This window comes from Crinia signifera, chromosome 1 (genome assembly GCF_055691185.1).
Source record: "Crinia signifera chromosome 1, ASM5569118v1, whole genome shotgun sequence".
In the NCBI taxonomy this organism is placed as follows: Eukaryota; Metazoa; Chordata; class Amphibia; order Anura; family Myobatrachidae; genus Crinia; species Crinia signifera.
The window spans coordinates 278,811,699-278,832,734 of NC_139217.1; the positions used below are offsets into that span (position 1 = coordinate 278,811,699).

Genomic DNA, 21,036 nt, shown 5'->3' on the forward strand with positions numbered 1-21,036 from the left:
AAATCTGTAATGGCAATTGTGGCTTGTAGGCTTTTTATTTGTATATTATCTTGTATATATCTTATTTTACATGTAATGAACATGCTATTTAATATAGTATCTTCATATTACTCCTTCACATGCTATGTACTGTATGGGGATGATGGCTTAAAAATGCCGGGAGTAGGGATGCCGGCAGACAGAATTCCGATGTTGGCAACCTGACTTTCACCGGAATCGCTTACATAGATAAGGATGCTGGCATCCCGATCATAAGTATACAGGGCAGGTTAGTGTTATCCCTAGCAGGGCACTTAGGGTTAGGCTGTGGGGAGGGAGTGTTAGGCACTTAGAAGTGGGGGGAATAGGGTTAGGCTGCAGGGTGGAAGGGTTAGGTTTAGGCAGAGGGGTAGAAAGGTAAGGGTTAGGCTGCAAGAGGAGAGCAGGTGGAAGCTTACTTACCAGACCCCTGTCAGCATTGCATGCATCAGAATTTCTGGCATCAGTATTTTGACCACTGTGATCCCCATCGCCAATCATCCTTATGTATTGTGTATGGGGAGCTAGTGAAAATATCACAGGGTGAAACAGACCTACAGTACATGAGACATTAAGAATCACCTTCAAACTTTACCCTAGGTAATGAATATATTACTTTGTATCATATAAAGAAACTTTTTTTTTTTCATAATCTTATAATAAATACGCCTTAAGGCAGTCTACAGAAAGTGCCCATGTTTCACGTATTTGCAGATAATCTTCTTATTGATTGCTTTCCAGTACCTAATAAATAATTCATACTTCACGGTTTATTTTTTTAATGCCATTTCTTAGCAATCATTGGCACGTTCTATAATTTAATTTTAATGTATGCTTGTTGCTTTTGAAGAAGTATAATGACTCTAAAGCATTTCCGCGTTCTGGCATCACAGTGTTGAAACACATTTACCATGTAACACTTTCACTAGTTCAACAGTTTTGAACAAGTCATAAAAACGATATTTATGATCTACATCACTGATTCTGAGATGTAAACCTGACTCCTTCCAGAGAGAGTCCTTCCTTAACGCACAGACCATGTAAAATAAACATTGCACGTTATGGTCCTGATTTAGGGCAATTTGCAATTTTGCTGTAAATTTCTGTAAAATTGCTGCCTAACAAAGGTTTCCGTTCATGTACAGTATTGTAAGATGGGTTAAATTAAAATATAGTGTATATTATTTAAAAAAATATATCATTCATTTTGGATATTTTGCCATGAGGTGGCGCCTTTCTGAGTTTCTGCGTGTATTTTTAGTTTTTATCAGATTTATTGTAAGTCTTACATTGAAACTTTTTCCCACCCAGTTAGAAGACACAATTCACTGCTGACTGGAAAACATGAAGCTGATAACTTTTTTTAGAAATGGAGCCCCATTCATCCTGACACTAATTCACGGGAGATGTCATTTGAACAAATGTGATAAATTAACCAGTTTCTGCCCAGTTTAAAAAGCATTGTACGCTTGAGTGAAAAAGGTCTCAAGGTCGTCTATTAATCTGTGGATGGGTTCATCAGATCGTGGTCACATGTGACAACTCAAAAGCCAACATAATCCCAACATGGTAATTACACAGGATGCTTAGACCTCCGCACAAAGATTTCTTTTAAGAATTAAATGGTTCAAGTGCATCCTTTCATGAGGTTATGTTAATTAGTACTCAAACACTTTGAAGCATGATAGTCAACGATTTATAAAGGTCACACTCATTGCTTGCAAACTTGAGCACTACATAAGCCAGAAATTAGATTTGTGAAAGTGAAGATACAGGAAGTTAGAAGTAATTAGTCGGTTGGGTAACATCAGTTTTTAACTGTTTTTAAAATGCTTAATTTATGGTATAAATATAATACAAACATGCAGTATAAAATCAAAGCAATATACTTATTTACTGTATCTAAAGCTGATTTACATCTATTAAAAGGAAATTTGCATTTAACACTTTGAATGCCAAATCTTTGTGAGAGATGCACAAAATATCAGCAAAAAATGCCAGTGTCCCTCACATTTGTTATATAAATTCAAATAAAAAATGTTGTGTAAAAAGGGTTATATTTCCTATTTAAGATAAACATACAGCTCATTATGATGAATAAAAATGTTGGTTGGCAATTTTCACACATGTTTTGATAAATTCACTTGACAATGAAAGGGTAAATTTCATCCGAATTACAAAAAGAAGCCTCCTTTCTGTTGGTGCATGCAGTTGTTTAGCAGTTGGCCAGAGCGTGGTGGAGCGCGTACATATGAAACAGGGCCAGACTTATGTGGAGACTCAGCTGTGGGCGTAGACAGCCAAGGAGATGCACTCATTGTACATAGAGCATCATATAGTAATTTAGGTGAAGTGGTCCTAGGTGCAGAGCAAAGGACTTCTTCCTATTTTAGAGAGTGAAACCTTCAACTGCAAATTGTTTTTTTTTCCTGGCTTCTGCATAGTATGGACTATCAAATTGGATTTGGAGTAGTTTCCTAATTTGGTATACGCGCAGGGAGATTTGAGCAAGAGATGTGTTCTGAGCAATTTATTGTGGGAAATTTCCCACAGTCTAGATTTCCCATACACACTAAGTGATTTGCGCAAAAGATTTGTGCTGTTTGATTTAGTACTGGAGAATTATGTTAAGCAAAAATAATAATAATAATTTAAGTAATGGGTGGGTATTACAGGAGTGAGGGTTAGGCAGATCGCTCAGATCACTTCTTAATACACTGGCAATTTGACATTTCTTGATGATTTTACTAGATATGTACTGCATGCTTGAATGATCTAGACTGGCGATAGAGATGCTTAATGCCATGCATCAGCATCATTGAGGGCATACACACTGAGCAATTTGTGCTTAATTTCTAAGAGATTTTGCCAAATTGCTTAAAAATTCAGCAGAAATCTCCATGTGTGTATGCCCACAAGACTGTGCTGTCTACAAATCTGTGCAACCAGGAAGCATTTTCTTCCTGCCTTCTAAAAAGCTAATGAGACACCAGCCAGAGTTGCAGGATACACCTGGAACAGCCCACCCATGGTAGACAGTGGTGTCATTTACCCATTTGACACCCAGAGCAACAATTGTAGTCAATACAAAAGCCCATGCCGGCTTCTGCATGGTGACAAGAGCCGGGTGCTCTACTAGAACACAATTGAAGTATATTACAAGTCAAATAGATGCTTCGTGTCTCGATTGTATAGAGAGAATACATACTGTACTGTATCATAAATTTGCATTCAGTATATGCCAGAACCCTAATTAGATTCAAATGTCTTGTGCTGTCAAATGTTGTTTTCCTTGGAAATATAGACGTGTTCACATACAAAAGTGTTAAGCTTTTGTGGCTAGGAAAACAGTGTGAGGTATAAACCTCTGCAGGTCTTTGTGTTGGGAGCAGCCTCATATGCCTTTTTCGCCTGCTAATTTCTATAAAGTAATTGAGTTGCACTGAAATGTCAATCTAAAGCTTGGTACCCAATGATTGATATGCCGCTCTGGTCATGTGGATTGCACCGGCATATCACCTTATATCGCTCAATGAGTACGCTCAATAAACAAATTCCCGCAGTCGCATGCAATGATGCAAAGGGGGTTATTCAGACCTGATCGCTGGGCTGCAAATTCCCCGGCACTCCGATTATCGAATGACCGGGCATGCATTAGGATCGTAGTGCGCATGTGCGAGGCCATAAAGTGGTAAAATCCAGTGTCTTTCCTGATCGCAAGACATTTTGCAAGTTGATTGACAGAAAGCTGGCGTTTGTAGTGGTCACCCAGCCATTTACTGGGATTGTCAGGAAAAATGCACGCCTGCCTCAATCAGCCTGTGTCTATCACATTATCCGAGTGGGTCCTGGGTAACCCACAGACTGCACACAGTGGTAAAATCCTTAGATAGTGAGTTTGCGAATGGATTTGCAGCTGATTGCCAATCTGCAATATTTTTGCAAGCCTTTTGCATTACACTGGCGGGGCAGCGGCTATGTATTTTACTATTAATGTTTCGCACATCAGCCGATTATCGATATGCTGCACATCAGTACTGCACACGGCACAGAGTAGGCAAGTGTGAGGCCGTCCTGCTATTAAAACCTGCTGCTTTTAAAATTTGCAAGCCTTTAACAAGGTGATTGACAGAAGTAGTCTCCTGGGGGTGGAAACCGGTGATTTAGTAGGAGTGGCATGCCTGAGCATTTTAGGGAAGGGTGTGAGACGTCAGCTGCAGGCCGGATATGCCTTTTTTCCATCGCACCACCAAGTAAATCTCTGGCTACTCTGATCCTGCGATGACTTGCGCCAGGTTCAAAAATCAGTCGATGACGAGCCTCTTACCAATATGGACATATTCACTCATATTCATTAAGACTAGATTTGTAGCTGTACACATCCATTCACACAGCAAGCAAATTAATTCGCTAGGCAGGATTTCACTCTAGGGGGCGGTGGCTTAACTGAACACTGGCTGCTGGGAATTTGCGGCCTTGAAATCAGGTCTGAATTACCCTCAGTGTAATGATAAGCATTTGCTGTGCCCTACTGCATAATATGTTGGTCATCTAAAAATTAATAATAAGATCAAAATGATCCTGTTACACTGTACAATTTGGTATATTGGTATTTTCTTCTTGTATCCAGACTATTAGAATCCCATTGGCCTAAAAAAAAAAAAAAATCTCATGGTGCAGTAATCACTTATATAAATAAATATGTATAAATAACCAATGGCAACTTTCCACTTTTCTAAGTTAACCGTACCGTCTTAAGGCCTCAACCAGTCCTGTTATCAAGCAAGTAAAGCAAAGCCAGGCCACTGGATCCCAAAGATCCCAGGATTTATTCTCAGATATAGCTCCCAGTGTCCTCAAATATTTGTATAAGAAATCCACATAGTGTAATACTAAAACACTTTATTCACAATAATAATCAAGTAAAAATAGAGCCAGTTACCATAAGTGACCTTATGCAAAAGGCAAGTTTGTAAGCATGTGTGGAGATGGATCTTATCCCTGGTAGAACCTCAGCAAGGTCTCCACTGTCCAACTGTCCAAAAGTGTGGACCACAAAACAGGCAACATGACCCTTCACAAAGCACCAACGTGTTTGAACCTAGAAAGGTCTTCCTCAGGCACACCCTGCTCGGCCTTTTGGCTAAGATCAAGTGTAGTATCTGTTCTTATTAGTGGGTATGGACTGGCCTCTGGCAGAGAATAGAGAAAGGCTGGACTGAGTAGCTGCTCTGATGGGCGGAGGGTGTGGGACCCCTATTTTTTGCCTGGGAGTGGTGAAAAGTCTGGCTGAGTACCTTCACCTCTGCCAGTGGTAGGAGGTGTTGTTTCCGTAAACCCACTGGTAGGAGGGGGGAGAAACACTGGGCCTAGTAGTTTGGCTCTCTTGACGGGGTTCGTAGCCCCCGAAGGATGAGACAGCGAAAGGCTCAGTCTAGTATCCATTCCCAAGGAGCAGAGAAAGGCTGGGACTAAGTAGATGGCTCCTGTTCCAGAGGTTCGTAGCCTCTCACACGGAGACCGCGAAAAGCCCAGCTTAGAACCTTAACCTTGGGATCGGAGAAACACTGAGACTGAGTAGATTGCTCTTCCGAGGGGGCCTCAACCCTAAGGGAGTCATTCGAAAAGCCCAGTGGAGTACCCATTCCCATGCCAGGGGCTGGAAAGTGCCCTACGATGGGAGCAGAAAAACACTTGGTCGGACGCTGATCAGTCGGCTGCCTAGGGCCCGAGGCTGCACTGTGCCCCCGGGGGTGCCGAACCTGCATGGGTGATCCCAAAAATCACCCTGCACAAGTAAGCACTTGCACTGCGCACTTCCCTCTAGGTTAGGTTGCACGTCCTTACCTCATCCTTTTGGATGGGGTAGGACAATTTTTCACACCCCCACCCCGGTCTTCTGGCTGGGGTCCTCTTTATTATTTATTTCTCTTCTTCTCACGTTCCTGCACTTTTCATGTTTCCTGTTTTCCGTAGTTTGTCACTTGTTTTTTTGGGTTGTGTGTTTGACCCTTATGGGCCTACCATTCCCCAATGTGCCAAAGCTCTCATCCTTTTGGGGAGAGCTTCTGTCCCCTCGAGGACGACACCGAGCCGCAAGGCGGAGGGAAGTCTAATGCGGGTCTCTCCAAACATTCGGGTGCGGAGGACCCACCGTCCTAACCTTTCCGGGGGTTGAGGAAAGAGGGTCCCTCTGAGCTCCGGCAAAGAGGACCCACTGATCCCTTTTTTCCCCTCTTTGGCCTTATGGCTGAGAGGGGTTAGGGGAAAAACGGGGCCCTTCTCCTTTGGGAGAGGGTCCACTCGATCGCACGACCCCCTATGCACGTGTTTAGGCACAGCACTGGTGGTAGGGAACACACCTCGGGCTCCTGAGTTTTTTCAAACTCAACCCTGTCTAGTTATAGTTGGAAGAGGGCATGTAAAAGCAAAGCTGGTAGGCTTAGGGCATGTGAGGGAAAGCTGGTTGACAGGGGAAAAATTGGTGGTCAGGGAAAATTTGCAGGAAATGCTGTTGGCATGTGAGGAAAAATTGGGGATCAGGGAACATACAAGGAAAAATCTGGTGGTTTGTGATGGAAAAAATTGTGGTCTGGAAAGTTGATGAGAAGAAGTTATGTGAGAAAAACTCTGTTGAACACAGGTAAGTTGGTGTGTATTGACGGTCCTGCTGTGTCAGGGCAAACCCGCGTAGTGTTCACGGTGACAGGTGATGATATCTGTGTAACCCATGTATAGTGTACATCTGGTGCATGATATTGCTATCACTTGTGAACAGTGATCAGTGTGTATAAGATGTATGATATCAATGTGACTCATGTATAGAGATCAGTGATATCAGTGTGGCCTGTGTATAATGAACAGCATGCATAGGGTAAATAAATATAGTGAAAATGGCGCTAAACCATGCTATCTGGCCTAGAACCTCATGATGCGATCACACATCTCACACTAGCTAACATATTCTCACAACAATGTACTGAAAATGATAAAACCCCCCGAGATACTGTTTTGAAGGTTTAAACACATTTACAATATGTACAAAGCTCCAAAATGCAATGCATTCTGGAGCTTGGACCTGGTGGCTCCATGCCATCTTTGTGTGATGCTGCCCACTAGAAGCCTATGGGCTTCTTTTCACATTCCTTTCTAAGAGGAATCCAATCATATCTCTCACAGCACCCCCTGTTGTGCCCGCATCAATCTGCACATGTGCAGAAGCGGTTCCTAGTCCTGTTAGTCCTTCTATCACAAAGAACAGCTCTCATCAGGATGGCTATAATCCTTTACATTGGCTTTCTGTGTACCTTATAAATGGGAGGTTGTACCACAATCTGGATGTGATGCAGTATATCCCAACCAATGTCAAATATTTTTTTTCTCATTGCTGGAAATGAATACATACACACGTAGATTCCAAGTCCAAGGCAAGTCTCGGACATCCTTGTAATCCAAGATAATGTGGGTTTTTGTGATGAGCACTGTGATACCTACAGTAGCAACTGTGAACTCGTTTAACTTACAAGTATCACATCTACACTGAATCTTGTCAGTTCACACATACATTAATTGTAAAACTAACACACTTGAGGGCAGAGACTCTAGCAATGTTTGAAATTAACTCAAGTTTGTCTCCCAGACCCCATTATTGTAGAGAAAATCATAAAGATAGACTGCTGTTTGCAGAAGCTGTGATCACACTATGGGTGAAATGTAATAGGGTGAGAGATTCAAAAGAGGTGAGAGAATTGGTAAGAAATCTCCAGTTTTTTTAAAGCGGCAATCATTTACACTGCAAAATCAAACTGGTTTCGCAGTGTAAATGTTGCCGCTTTAAAAAAACTGGAGATTTCTTACCAAATCTCTCACTTTCTGAATCTCTCATCCTATTACATTTCACCCTATGGGGGAAATTTACTAAAGGAAATTTGTAAATTTGATGTGCTATCAATACGAATACGAATTGCCGTATTTTCGGAATTGTAAATGTCAAAAATAAGTGTATTTCTGGATACAAATACACCTATTTTTTACAAATTTTCTTTAGTAAATTTCCCCCTATGTGTTTTTTTCTTCAACATGGTCTTTCTGTCCCCACAGTTTCACCCTTACCACAAGCCAGAGGCGTACCTAGATATTCATAGGCCCCATAGCAAAAGTTTGTAAGGGCCCACTATTTAGCAACTGATGGTGATAAATGTATGTAAAACATAATACTTAGACAGCAAAGATGGGCCCCCATTCACCTCTGGGCCCCATAGTAGCTGCACCCCTAGCACCTTGGTAGTTATGCCTTTACCACAAGCAAGAAGCCAATTTCTAGTTCAGCAGAAGAGAGCATGACTGAACACATGAGTAGCCAGCCATAAAGACGACTTTAAACCTAGACGTCTCCTTTCTAAATAGTGTCAAAGGCAACAGCTTCGTGCTGATCTACAGCAAAGCACTGTATGCTCTAAAATGATTTAGCAAACCCAGTACACTTTGGGAAGGAAACCTGCAGTACTTAGATACCTCTCTATTTTATGGATGCGAGCAGGATCTGAAACTTTTACAGCGGGGTGGGAGCTAAGAGCTTACTCAGTGTTTGGAACGCACAAGTAAGAAAAAGTAGCTGTTCCAGTAAAAAAAAAAAGGCAACATGGCACAAGATTGCTAATAAAGATGGGGATTTAACCAAATGGGAAATCCCTGTATACAGATGTTTTAGTGTGAGAGTGCTAAAGGTCAGTATCCATGAACGTCTTTGTTTCCTATAGGAAATCCTACATTAACTCTAGGACAGGGTGAAGCTCAGGGCGTGTATGGTTGAAAAGTGTAAAAATTGAATGTCATCCTGCCAAATTATGTCTTAAAATACTTGAAAAGATTTTTGTATGCAGGGGAGGGTTTTTTCTGGCTATCGCAACAGAAATAGGTCTGAAACAAATATTAGCAGTTATCTGAGGGATAATTCATCTGCAGCTGTTTGTACATTATTAGGAACAGAAACGGCGGGTTTAGTTTAATAGTAACCAGGTCACTGCAAATGCGCCAGCATATCTATAGGATCTTATTATTCATACGGCAGATGGAGGACTTTGAAATGTTTTTTCTTATTGTATTGTTCTCTACTTGCTTAATTATTTTAGCTTTTCTTAGCTTGTTCTAAGTCTGTGTCTCTAGTCCAAGCAAAATATTTCTAAATTGATCTTTACCATTTGTGCTTTTCTATGCTGACAGAAATATAGCAAGCTGTTTTCACAGAGCAGCCCTTGACAGTCACTGACATTGAATGATTTCCCACCTGTGGAATGAGCCAATTTCTTAAGCACGTGCAAATGAATCTACAGCCATTTGTAGATCTTAACCATTGTATCTATCTAAACCTAGATACAAGTGTTACCTGTTAAACATCCTAGCATCTGATGTGTGTGTATACATCACATTTCAAGACTTACAATCTAAACCTGAAATAAAGACTCGGAGACTTAGGTTTGGCAGAAATTGTTAGCTGATTTATTTTAGCACTTTTAAGCTAGATTAATTTATTAATAATTAACTAATTAATGGTGGCCCAGAAAGAACGGCTCATTAACTTAGCTCCACCCAAACAATCTGCATACGTAATTAAGCCTACCCTAACAAGCAGTATCCTCTCGACCTACTGCATTGACTACCCACCCATCAGGGTGGGGTCGCTGTCCCTGTGCAGGTGATCCAGTGAAGGCCTACGTCAATGAGAGGCAAGCGCACCGAAAAGCAAACATATACGTAGCATCATCATTTGAATAAGAACTAATTCTATTCACCTGCCGTTCTTTCTCGCCTATCAGCCAACGCAATTAACACCCACCCAACCACAATAATACAAGGGAGGGAGGGCGGGAAAACTTTCAGGAAAGAGAGGAAGACTCCTCCCTTTCCTGCCCTGATTTCCCAGCTAACACTGCCCTTCCATAAGTCCTTATTGGACCCCCGAGTCACATGCTTCCCTAGGTCACACAACAGCCTTGGATGTTTGACCCACTCCATGCCTATTGCAGACATTACGTTATTCTTTACTGAATCTAAAAGTTGTTCTCAGTATTGTCCAGTTTGGACCCATTTACTCTTTTTAAGGTGTACTTAACTGGTATCCGGGTGAGAGGACATTGTGCAAATGAACAACATTCAAACATTCATATGGTCAACACATAAATAGGTCAACGTGAGGTTTTTTTTTTTTTTTAAATTTACGTTTTTATTTTTTACCATCCACATGGACTATGATTGGGAATGGTAAAGTAACCATTGTAAACTTGTCTAAAGCATGGAGAGCAACGTGGAACAGTAATTTGGGGTCCATGCGCTAAAATCTACAAATTGACACAAAAAAACCCCATTAGAATACTAGGTCAATTTTTTGCTTCCATTTGGAGTCAACCTAGATCAATGGTAGCCAACTCCAGTCCTCGACAGCTACCAACAGGTCACATTTTGCAGACAACCTAGCTGCTGCACAGCTGCACTAATTATTTACTAACACATTTAAAACATCCACAGGTAGAGCTAATTACTTCACTTGTGATTCTGTGAGGAGATCTGGAAAACATTAACTGTTGGTAGCTCTCGAGGACTGGAGTTGGCTACCACAGACCTAGACACTGTTCACCTTTTTACTGTTGACCATTTATACTATAATCTACTTAACTGCAGTAAGAGCGCATTATGGCATGGGACAGATGTACAAAGCCTGCAAGAGTGATAAAGTGGAGGAGATAGAGCACTAACTAGTCAGCTCTTAAACAGGTCCGCATGTGTGTTTGTGTGTGTGTGTGTGTGTGTGTGTGTGTGTGTGTGTGTGTGTGTGGAGGAGGGGGGGAGAGGGGCAGAGCTATGCACAGCTGTAACTAGTGTGTGCCACAAATGGTTAGCCAGTGGGAAAAATTGGCCACTCTTCTTGTTTGCCACTGCCTAACACCACTGCATAGACAAACAGCACTGGCTCAACTACATACCCCATGGTGCTGCTGCGCTAAGTATACTGCAGCCCCCCAGCTCTTCCCACTGTTTGCTACTGAACAGTATCGCCTTGGTAGATGTAAATCCACTTGCACTAGCTGTCTATAGGAGACACTAGGAGTTTTGTACAGACTCGCCTTCAAACTTTAGCAAAAGGTAACATCAGCTTAGTTGTCATTGACTGATCTACATTTATGAGCCTTATTCAGACCTTTTTTCAGGTGTTTTTTTCTTTAGCATATGTATAAAACCATGCTGCACTGCAGGTGGGACAAATGTAAGAGAGAGTTAGATTTGAGTTATATTGTTTCTGTGTAGGGTAAATACTGGCTGCTTTATTCGTATGCTGCAATTTAGATTTAAGTTTGAACACAACTAAGCCAAATCTAACTCTCTCCTGCGGTGCAGCATGGTTTTGTCCACTTGCTAAAAAAGCAGCTTAGCTAACAGGTCTGAATTTGGCCCCATGTTTCTGCATGTTTACCAATATTTTTAGTAGTAAATAAATATCAAAAATATCTCCCTGATGAGAACAATTTTTTTCAATCGACCAGAAACATATTTAGCTATACATTTATTATTAATCCAAGTGTATTTTTTAATAGTTATAAAAGTTACTTTTGATCTAAAAGTCTGTAAAGTAGGTAGTTAAAAAGTTAAATTTCACTGATCCCTAATAACTTAGATGTAAACTCTACGAATACATTTTACACCTTTGCTAACAACCAGTTAAACAGTAAATATGGAATTCCAATCATGAAGGTATTATAGAACCTATTTATCAAATCATATTTGCAGGATATCCCCTAAAAAAAAACCACCCATTTCTGGGTGGGCATGGTCCGACGGCTAACGCCATCTTTAGCCGCTGTTGCCTAGGGACTGCTTACTGCAGAAATTACCTGTGTATTTTGATACATCCTTGAATTCCTTTATTTCTGATTGCTTCCGATAGGGGTGAGAATTATTGGGTCTTGGACTTGATAATAAATACTTCCCAAAGTAGTTACATATTTTAAGGAAGAAGTGTTGCACACCTATGAATGTCAAGCATCCTGTCTAGTTTGATTTTTGAATGAAGGATTTATTATTTCCAGCTCCACATTCTTCCCAGTCTTTGGCGCAGGTTCAGCTAGTTTTCTGCCTAGACCTATTCAATTAGTGCAGCATCCCCATACCTTAACCCTCAGGAGCTGTTAGGAAAAATCTGAGGAAAAGGGCACTAAAAGAAACAACTCTATTTATCCTCTCAAATTTTTTCTTTTGAGATTAAGTAAAATAGCAATACCATATTATTGTTAAAAAGCTTACACTGTTAAAATGAATGTGGTATCATTATATAATACAGATAACACATGGAATGTTGGGATATTATACATATGCAGTATTTTATAGCATTATATGGATTCAATTAGTTTAGCTTGCAAGTTGTTTTAGATGGAATGTTCATGTGACAGTGTCAGGAGTCAAGATATGATATAGCATGCGGAGGTTGTTTTATGTTGTTGTTGGCGTCATATTTCTCAAACCTAGAGACACATTTAAATGATTTCAGAATATATTGAGATAAATATACTTTTGTGTATTGTGAGTTTTGGAAGGAATATACATGTCACTGAGCTGAGGTGATTTATATAAGTTGTTTCAATTGTGTATGTGCCAAATTTCAAATCTGCACTTGCATTGCTTCCTGTAGTGCAGCGCAAGTCGTTTTCTCACTAGCCACATTATCATCTAGGAGTTCAAATGAGTTGCTAGAAGCTGTGCTGATTGGCTGAGCAACAGGTGGCTTGGGTCATCTGGGGCAGCATTCTTTTATAGAAGAAGAAAGGTTACCACCTTTCCCAAAAAACTATATAGGGCATGCTATAACTGACAGCTATTATAAATGGCTCCTAGTCTATTTTATACTCAAAAGCACACTGTGATGGCCACAGTCAGCCAATGATCTCTGATGTTAGCTTGCTTGCTTGCGTAAGGCTAAATTCATGATTTCCATAATATTAAAATAGCGTTCCCTCTAAGCTTCTTTTGCAGGGTGCCGCACCCTGCCTGTTTTTAAAACCTCAAAATGCACCCTGCTCTTTTTGTGTGTGGCACTGTACGCCCATATGTTGCCTCCTACCGGGCTGACATGCCGCTGATAACTTTTGGTGTGTGCCATCATGTGTAATGGGTATTACGGTGTATGTCATCATGTGTAATGGGCATTATGGTGTGTGGAATAATGTGTAAGAGGCATTACATCGTGTGCCATAATGTGTAATTAGTTGTCATTACGACAGAATATGTAATGGGCTTAGCAGAGTATGACAATGTTTAATGGGTGTAATACTAGTGGGGTGTGCAATTTTTTATGTATGGTTTTTTTTTTGTTTCTAATGTAAATTTTTAATATAAAATGTGCCCATCCAATTGATGAAGGTGCCCTGCCCAGTGGTCAGCGCCCTGCCTGGTGGTCAGCACCCTGCCCTAAAAAAATCCTAGATTGCATACTAATAAAATTAATAAAGTTAAATAAGGTTAGGGTATGTATTACTATTCTTTCAGGTGTCTAGTGTCTAAATAGACAGCACTAAAATCTATTTTGAATTCAACTTTAGCAGAGTACAGTACCTGATCCTATCAGGGCTGCCTAGTTTGTAGTTCCTGGTTTAGGAGGCCTGGATTTGCAGACAGGTGTGTAACCACCTTACACACTAGATGACTAGGGGCACCACCAATATAGTTAACATATTTGGTCAAACAGTGACATCACTCAAAGCTGCTGAACATGCAGGTCTTTCGCCATAACTTCAAAATGGCCAGATTTAGGCAAGAGAGGTATGATTCTAATAAGCTGTACTGCGATCCCAACATTCAGGAGTCCTATGTACAGATGGAGCCGGGCTCCCTCTTGCTGGTGAATCGACAGACTGTCACCGCTGGTGATCCGCCAGCAGCCCGGCGCTCCATCTGACTGATACGCGCGTGCGTCTCATGCGCGTCTCAGTTTCCGGGCGGCGGGGCGACGGGAACCCTGTCCGTCTCCGCTTCAGGGAGACAGACAGGGTTAGGGGGGGGGGGGGGGTACGGCGAGGCGGTGGGGACCCCGGGTGATGTCGGAAAGGGGACGCCGCGCGCATCTTGTGCGCGCACGTCCCCTTTTGCAGATAGAGATGGCGGCTGGCGGGGGATGGCGGCTGGCGATTCTGCCGCCATCCCCTGCAAAGACAAGCCTGGCTCCATCTGTAATTGCAGGAACGTCCTGCTCAACACCACTCTGCACAGCAGAATAGCTGTAAATGTGTGCATTGTGCAGTGTAAGGTCATACTTTTGTGGGAGGAGGGAGGATAAGTGGGGTGGGGTATATTAGGTTGACAATGTCTAGGTTGACCCTAAAAGATCAACACTGATCTTTTCGCTATTAAAAGTGACTTTTAAGTCCTCACCTTCCTGATCTCTTCCTACATATGCCTCTCTTATTTATTATTTGCTGTTCCTGTCATCTGCATCTGCAATCCCCTCCCATGAATCAGAGGTAGACTCTAAATTCAGTAGTTTATTAACCAGATCCCTCAACCACCTCACCTAATTTCCCAGACTCCTCAACACCCAACTCTACTCCCCTCTCCCATTGGGGCATATTTCTCAAAACATATTTGAGAGAGTACACACAAATAGTAAGTATCCCTGGGATGTATCTAGGAAGGGGTTATCTGCTGCTGTATTCCATTTTCGGCTGCAGAAGATACCCCCTTAGGTTTTTATAGATGTTGCTAAAATGTTGAATTTTCCAAGGTTTGCCACATAGCTAACACTATATTTAGATGACATTAGTTGTTTTTACTGAAGGAGGGACCAGAAGAATTGCAGCTCACACGTGTGTTGCACAGTAACATGGTCACCCACCAAACAAGAGGGGCAATCACTTTACTTCTAAAATACATCACAGGGACAGGATACTATAAGGGCCATTCCCTGCTTGTGTTTTTTAATTAATTCTGTTTAGTAATTTTATCATCTTGGCGTGAAAAGCATCGAAAGTAATTATAATCATCAGTAACACAATAATTACTAAATATGCTCCTTTCTGTGTCAACCCATAACCTGTTTATAATGTAAATTCCTGTGAACAAGATCCATGCTCTCTGTATTGTCTCCAATTATATAATCTATAGAGTATGTTTGTAACTTGAACTTGTCTATTACTCTCCTATAAGATCATGTAAATGTAATAGTGCTGTATTTTCCTATGTTTGGTACCGCGGTATATTCCCTGGTCCAAATTTACTGCTCAACCCAGGTGGTCTTCTCTATCATATTTTGGTTGGAATCATGCTATAGCATATTTGCCTAATCTCCTGGAAGTTCCAGGAGCCTCCTGAATTTTGGAATAATTCTGCTGGCTCCCAGTAAATTGTACAAATCCCCCGAAACCCAACAGCCGACTCATTCTCTATTTCCGGTGTTCTGACCCTATTCCATCCTATTCTATGTCCCAGACCAAGTCTTGTTACAGTTAATGTTTGCTGCAGTAGTCTGCTGGCTAACCAGCTGGAGCAGTGTATGTGGACCAGAGAATATACCACAGAACCACATGATGCTTGAGCTATTAATAATTGCTGAATCTTTTGGCACTTGACTTGAACAAATGATTGATGAATGGTGAGCTCTCATGTTTGGGGGTCGCACCTAATAGCCACGATGGATTCACAGGTAAAAATTATTGCGGGAGTGGCTGCACTTTACTGAGGCTGGAACTTTCACCCCCCAAAAATATGCTAATTCTGGGTAAATCCAGCCCAAGAAGAGTACAAGATTATGTGCTGTTTTAATGGTATGGCAACAGCACCTTGCATATAATAGTATAGACCCCTTAGCGTTTCTAGAGACTCTCTGAGATGAGCAGACAGAATTCTAAGATCCAGGGTTGTAGTCCAAAGTACCCCAGATAAGATTTATCGGTACTCTTTACCTAGAAGGGCGCCCGCGATTGGAATCGCGGGCGTCGGGGGTAAAAAATCGCGGGCATCGCGGGTAAATCGCGGGTACATTAAAAACGGGTGCCCGCGATGACCGCGATTTTCCCATAGGGATCAATGTTAAAAACGGTGATTGACCGCGATTTTAATGTTAAATGCCTCAATGCCCGCGATTTGGCCATAGGAATCAATGTTAAATGGGCCACAGAGCCCTAATAGTCACCGTGAACTCTGAAATGGCCCCCACAATTGTTAACGCCACCCCACGATCAACGTGAACCCGAAGCGTGGCGTGCGCAGCGAGCCCGCGAGGGGCGGCGGTACGCGTCCTCCGACCTTTTCATGCCCTACTATCCACGTCGGCGTGGAGTTGAGAATAGAATAGTGTGGCGAGCGCAGCGAGCCACCGAGCCCGAAGCGTGGCGAGCGCAGCGAGCCCCGCGAGGGGACGCGGATACCTTCACAGGTAAACGCGTCCCCTCGCGGGCTTCACAGGTGTCCGCTTTTCGCCACGGACACCTGTGAAGCCCGCGAGGGGACGCGTATAACTGTGAAGGTATCCGCGTCCCCTCGCGGGGCTCGCTGCGCTCGCCGCGCTTCGGGCCTCGGTGGCTCGCTGCGCTCGCCACACTATTCTATTCTCAACTCCACGCCGACGTGGATAGTAGGGCATGAAAAGGTCGGAGGACGCGTACCGCCGCCCCTCGCGGGCTCGCTGCGCTCGCCACGCTTCGGGTTCACGTTGATCGTGGGGTGGCGTTAACAATTGTGGGGGCCATTTCAGAGTTCACGGTGACTATTAGGGCTCTGTGGCCCATTTAACATTGTTTCCTATGTAAAAATCGCGGGCATTGAGGCATTGAACACTAAAATCGGGTCCAATCTCATTTTTAACATTGGTCCCTATGGGAAATCGCGGCCATCGTGGGCATCGCGTCGCACCCGATTTTTTGTGCATTCGATGGTCGCGATGGTCGCGATGGGCGCCCTTCTAGGTAAAGAGTACCGATTTATCTACTATTCTACTGTTTTTGAGTATTATGAAACTGTTTTGAAAGGCCATAAGGCACATTAGACTCTCCATTGTCGAGAGAGAGAGACAGACAGCGAAATACAGAGATACAGAGAGACAGAGGAACTGCATGCAGAGGATTGAAATAGACAATTTTCTTCATTTATAACTAAGAATGAAATGTTTTACATACAAAAAGTATATTTTCAAACACCTTTGAGGGTAGAAGAAAACGCAGGCAATGAGTAATAGCTATACGTTGACTGAAGAACTAATTATTGCCAGATACAGAAATAACCTTTTGTAGATGAGAATAGTGATGGCATATTAATTCTACTACTTAAGAGAAAACAAACCCCAGTGTGCATTTGTTTGAGTCGGGACAGCTACTCACCTTTCAGTAAAGTCAAGTATTGGATGCATCTCCAGTATTTTGTTTTGACGTACAAAAAGGACCTATTTTCCACATAAGACACTGAGATTGAGACACAACAGGAATTCGTTAACATTTTCTTATAGCACAGTCTAGACTGAACCTGTTTGAAGAACCCTAAACGTTAACCTTCAATAATTTGACAGAGGGTCCGGGATCTTCACAAATAATTTAGAAATATAATTCCAGCCCGGGCTGTCTGATTTTGTTCAGCGTTTAATACTTTTAATGTAACCTGCATGATTTTATACATTTTACTTGAATAAGGTTCACAGACTAAACAATACTTTCTAATGTGCTCCACACCCATCTTTCTTTGAACCTACAATTCATTGTTTGAAATTTCATATTTCTTTTCTATTTTCTGCAAACAACTTTGAATGTCTGACAGTACTGGCAGTAACTGCAAGATTCTAATTTAATTTAAGTAATTATTTAACATTCCATTGCTCATACAAGTCACTTACTGTCATATACATTAATAACAGTATTATCTAAATATTGAAGGAGAACATTTGTTAGTCATATGAATGTGTTTCTTATAGTAAACCTGTCACCTCCATGTGAAAATACAATGAAGTCTATACAGACTAAGGTATTAGCAAGCAGTAAGTAAAGACTAAGGGGGGTATTCAATCTGAGGGTCACGGCGGTCGAGCTTGCTCGACCGCCGTGACCCAGTCCCGTTCTCGGTCAGCTCGACCGAGAACATGCAGGCGGGATTCAATGTCCCGCCTTCCAGGGACCGAGAAGGGGGCGTGGCTGTGAGTTTCGGCCGGGAAGAGGCGAGCTACAGCCGGCAGCTCGTCACTTCCTGGCCGTTCTCGACAGAAAGAGCCCGACAGCTAGTGATGTCGGGCTCGTTCTGCCGATAAACCCTGCTCAATGCTGTCGGGGAAGACAGCATTGAATAGGGCTGGGCGAGCATCTCCCCGATGGGAGATGCCTGCTGGGGAGTGAATATCCCCCTTAGGCTGGGTACATAGATATTCACCCACCCAGTTGAGCTGCCAATCAGTGGCAGCTTATACAGGCTGTTGTTGGATCGCCTGTACACACAGCACATGCTATGCATCCAACGCAATTTGTCTGCTAACCATGTAATCTACAGACATATTGCTGGAACACACTGTCCGCAAACCCAACACATCCCATCACTCCAAGAACACACATCCCCATAGTGAAACATGGTGGTGGCAGCATCATGCTGTGGGGATGTTTTTCGTCAGCAGGTACTGGGAAACTTATTTGACTCGAGGGAAAGATGGATGGTGCTAAATACACAGTTATTCTTAAGCAAAACCTGTTTCAGTCTGCCTGTGATTTGAGACTAGGACGGAGGTTCACATTCCAGCTGGACAATGACCCGAAGCATACTGCTAAACCAACACTCGAGTGGTTTAAGGGGAAACATTTTTGAATGTGTTGGAATGGCCCAGTCAAAGCCTAGATCTCAATCCAATTGAGAATCTGTGGTCAGATTTGAAGATTGCTGTTCACAAGCGGAAACCATCCAACATGAGGGAGCTGGAGCAGTTTTGCTTGGAGGAATGGGCAAAAATCCCAGTGGCAAGATGTGGCAAACTCATAGAGACGTATCCAAAGCGACTTGGAGCTGTAATTGCCACAAAAGGTGGCTCTACAATGTACTGAATTTAGGGGGTTAATACTTATGCATGCTGAATTTTTCTGTTATTTTGTACTATTTTTTGTTTGCAAAATAAAACTAGTATCTTCAAAGCTGTAGGCATGTTCTGTGAATGAAATGATGCAAACCTTCAATCCATTTTAATTCAGGGTTGTGAGGCAACAAAACATGAAAAGTGCCAAGTGGGATGAATACTTTTGCAAGGCACGGTATATAAATGGTATGAGATATGCAGTTGTGGATATGCAAACTAATTTGTAATATTCCCTACAGAAGCTGTGAAGGTCGGAACATACGGTACAGGACGTGCAGCAATGTGGTAAGCTACTTGTTCCTAATCTACTGAAGGTTCCATCTATAGCTGAGGGAAATAATGTACTATGTTATATATAATAGGATAGAAAGGAATGATGGTGGGTTCACTGAGTGCTAATTTCTGGGGAGTTCACAAACAATTCTATCATTTCTTACTGAGATATTTAAAATTCATTTATTGCACATGCATATAAACATAAAACATGAAAATACATAAGGCTATATAATGACTATATATACTATCTGTATATATAATGACGGGAAGCGGTCATCTATTAGAATGAACTTAGGTCTACAGTCATTAGGTCGACCCCACTAGGTCGACTGGCAGGAAGGTCGACCTGACTTAAGGTCGACATGGGCCAAGGTCGACATGACTTAAGGTCGAATTTGCATAAAGGTCGACATGAGGAAGGTCGACTGGTCATAAGGTCGACATGGGTTTTTCACTGTTTTTTGAGCCGACATGTGCCGACAGGCGGTATTTCATGCCCTACCATCCACTAGGGCGTGGTGGGAGAATAAAATAGTGTGCCGAGCGCAGCAAGGCACCGTGCCCGAAGCATTGCGAGCGATGCGAGGGTCCGATTCTCATTGCCAACTGTGTCCATGTCGACTGTGTCGACATTCGGATCAAAAAACAGTGAAAAACCCACGTCGACCTTATGACCAGTCGACCTTCCTCATGTCGACCTTTATGCAAATTCGACCTTAAGTCATGTCGACCTTGGCCCATGTCGACCTTAAGTCAGGTCGACCTTCCTGCCAGTCGACCTAGTGGGGTCGACCTAATGACTGTAGACCTAAATGCAGTCTGACGAATGATCCCATTCCATAATGACACAACTCTGTAAACACAAGGTAAAGTGCATGAAATTCAAAGTGCATACCGTTTGAGGCTAGTGGTGTGAGCTTACAGTTTGAAGTGTGTAGCCGTAGATGTGGCTAGTCGGCTTTACGCCACCAAGCTTGCTTCACACTTGAAAAAGGACTGAAGTCCAAAATGCATTGTGTAAGGGGCCATACTTTACCAGAATGAGTCCTGCACACCTATTTGAACTACTACGGCAAAGCTGGGTGGTGTAAAGCCGAACAACCCAGAAATTAGCACTCGGTGATCCCATCATGTATCCTTTCTATATTTACTGTACCTACTTTTAATTGAGTGTTAACGTGCTTGGTGTGCTACGGAGCTGCTCTCTTTCTGCTAATTGCACACTCAATACACAGTTACACATTTCTTACTATTTGATATATAATATTATGTTTTGTGCAATTCTGACTAAACAGTCATAAACTAAATCTAATTTATAACAAATGTGTTTTCAGTGTCACTATAAAAAATATTATTTTTGCTTTGTACAAGATCCAAACAGTGGTGGTAATAGGAAAAGAGTGATGGTTCATTAACATATAGTCTGGCTGCCAGCTGGACTATTTAAATTTACAGACATTGATACTGTATGAATCGGTTTGATTATGTGGTTTAACGTGAGTTAGTGTAAAATACCAGATATACGACCTTATTCAGATTAGTTCGGTTGAGGACCGATGTTGTGCGTCTGCACATGCGCAGCGTGCACCCATGGCGAACATTCGGTTTGCCAGGTGCACGCACCCTACACAGTGAGCAGGGAGGCGGAGAAGGGCTGAGAAGAGCCC

General features: G+C 42.3%; 1 protein-coding gene and 1 pseudogene across 4 annotated transcripts in view; both read left to right on the forward strand.

Moving 5' to 3' along the window:
• The window catches only part of ADAMTSL1 (ADAMTS like 1), an 852,460-nt gene that overhangs the window by 630,804 nt on the left and 200,620 nt on the right, over window positions 1-21,036 (forward strand). For all 4 annotated transcript variants that reach the window (XM_083184471.1, XM_083184462.1, XM_083184453.1 and 1 more), the window contains one exon: window positions 19,333-19,378. In XM_083184471.1, coding sequence (XP_083040597.1) covers window positions 19,333-19,378 — 46 coding nt within the window. The remainder of the gene's footprint in view (window positions 1-19,332; window positions 19,379-21,036) is intronic.
• LOC146045460 (U2 spliceosomal RNA) lies at window positions 5,141-5,370 on the forward strand (annotated as a pseudogene).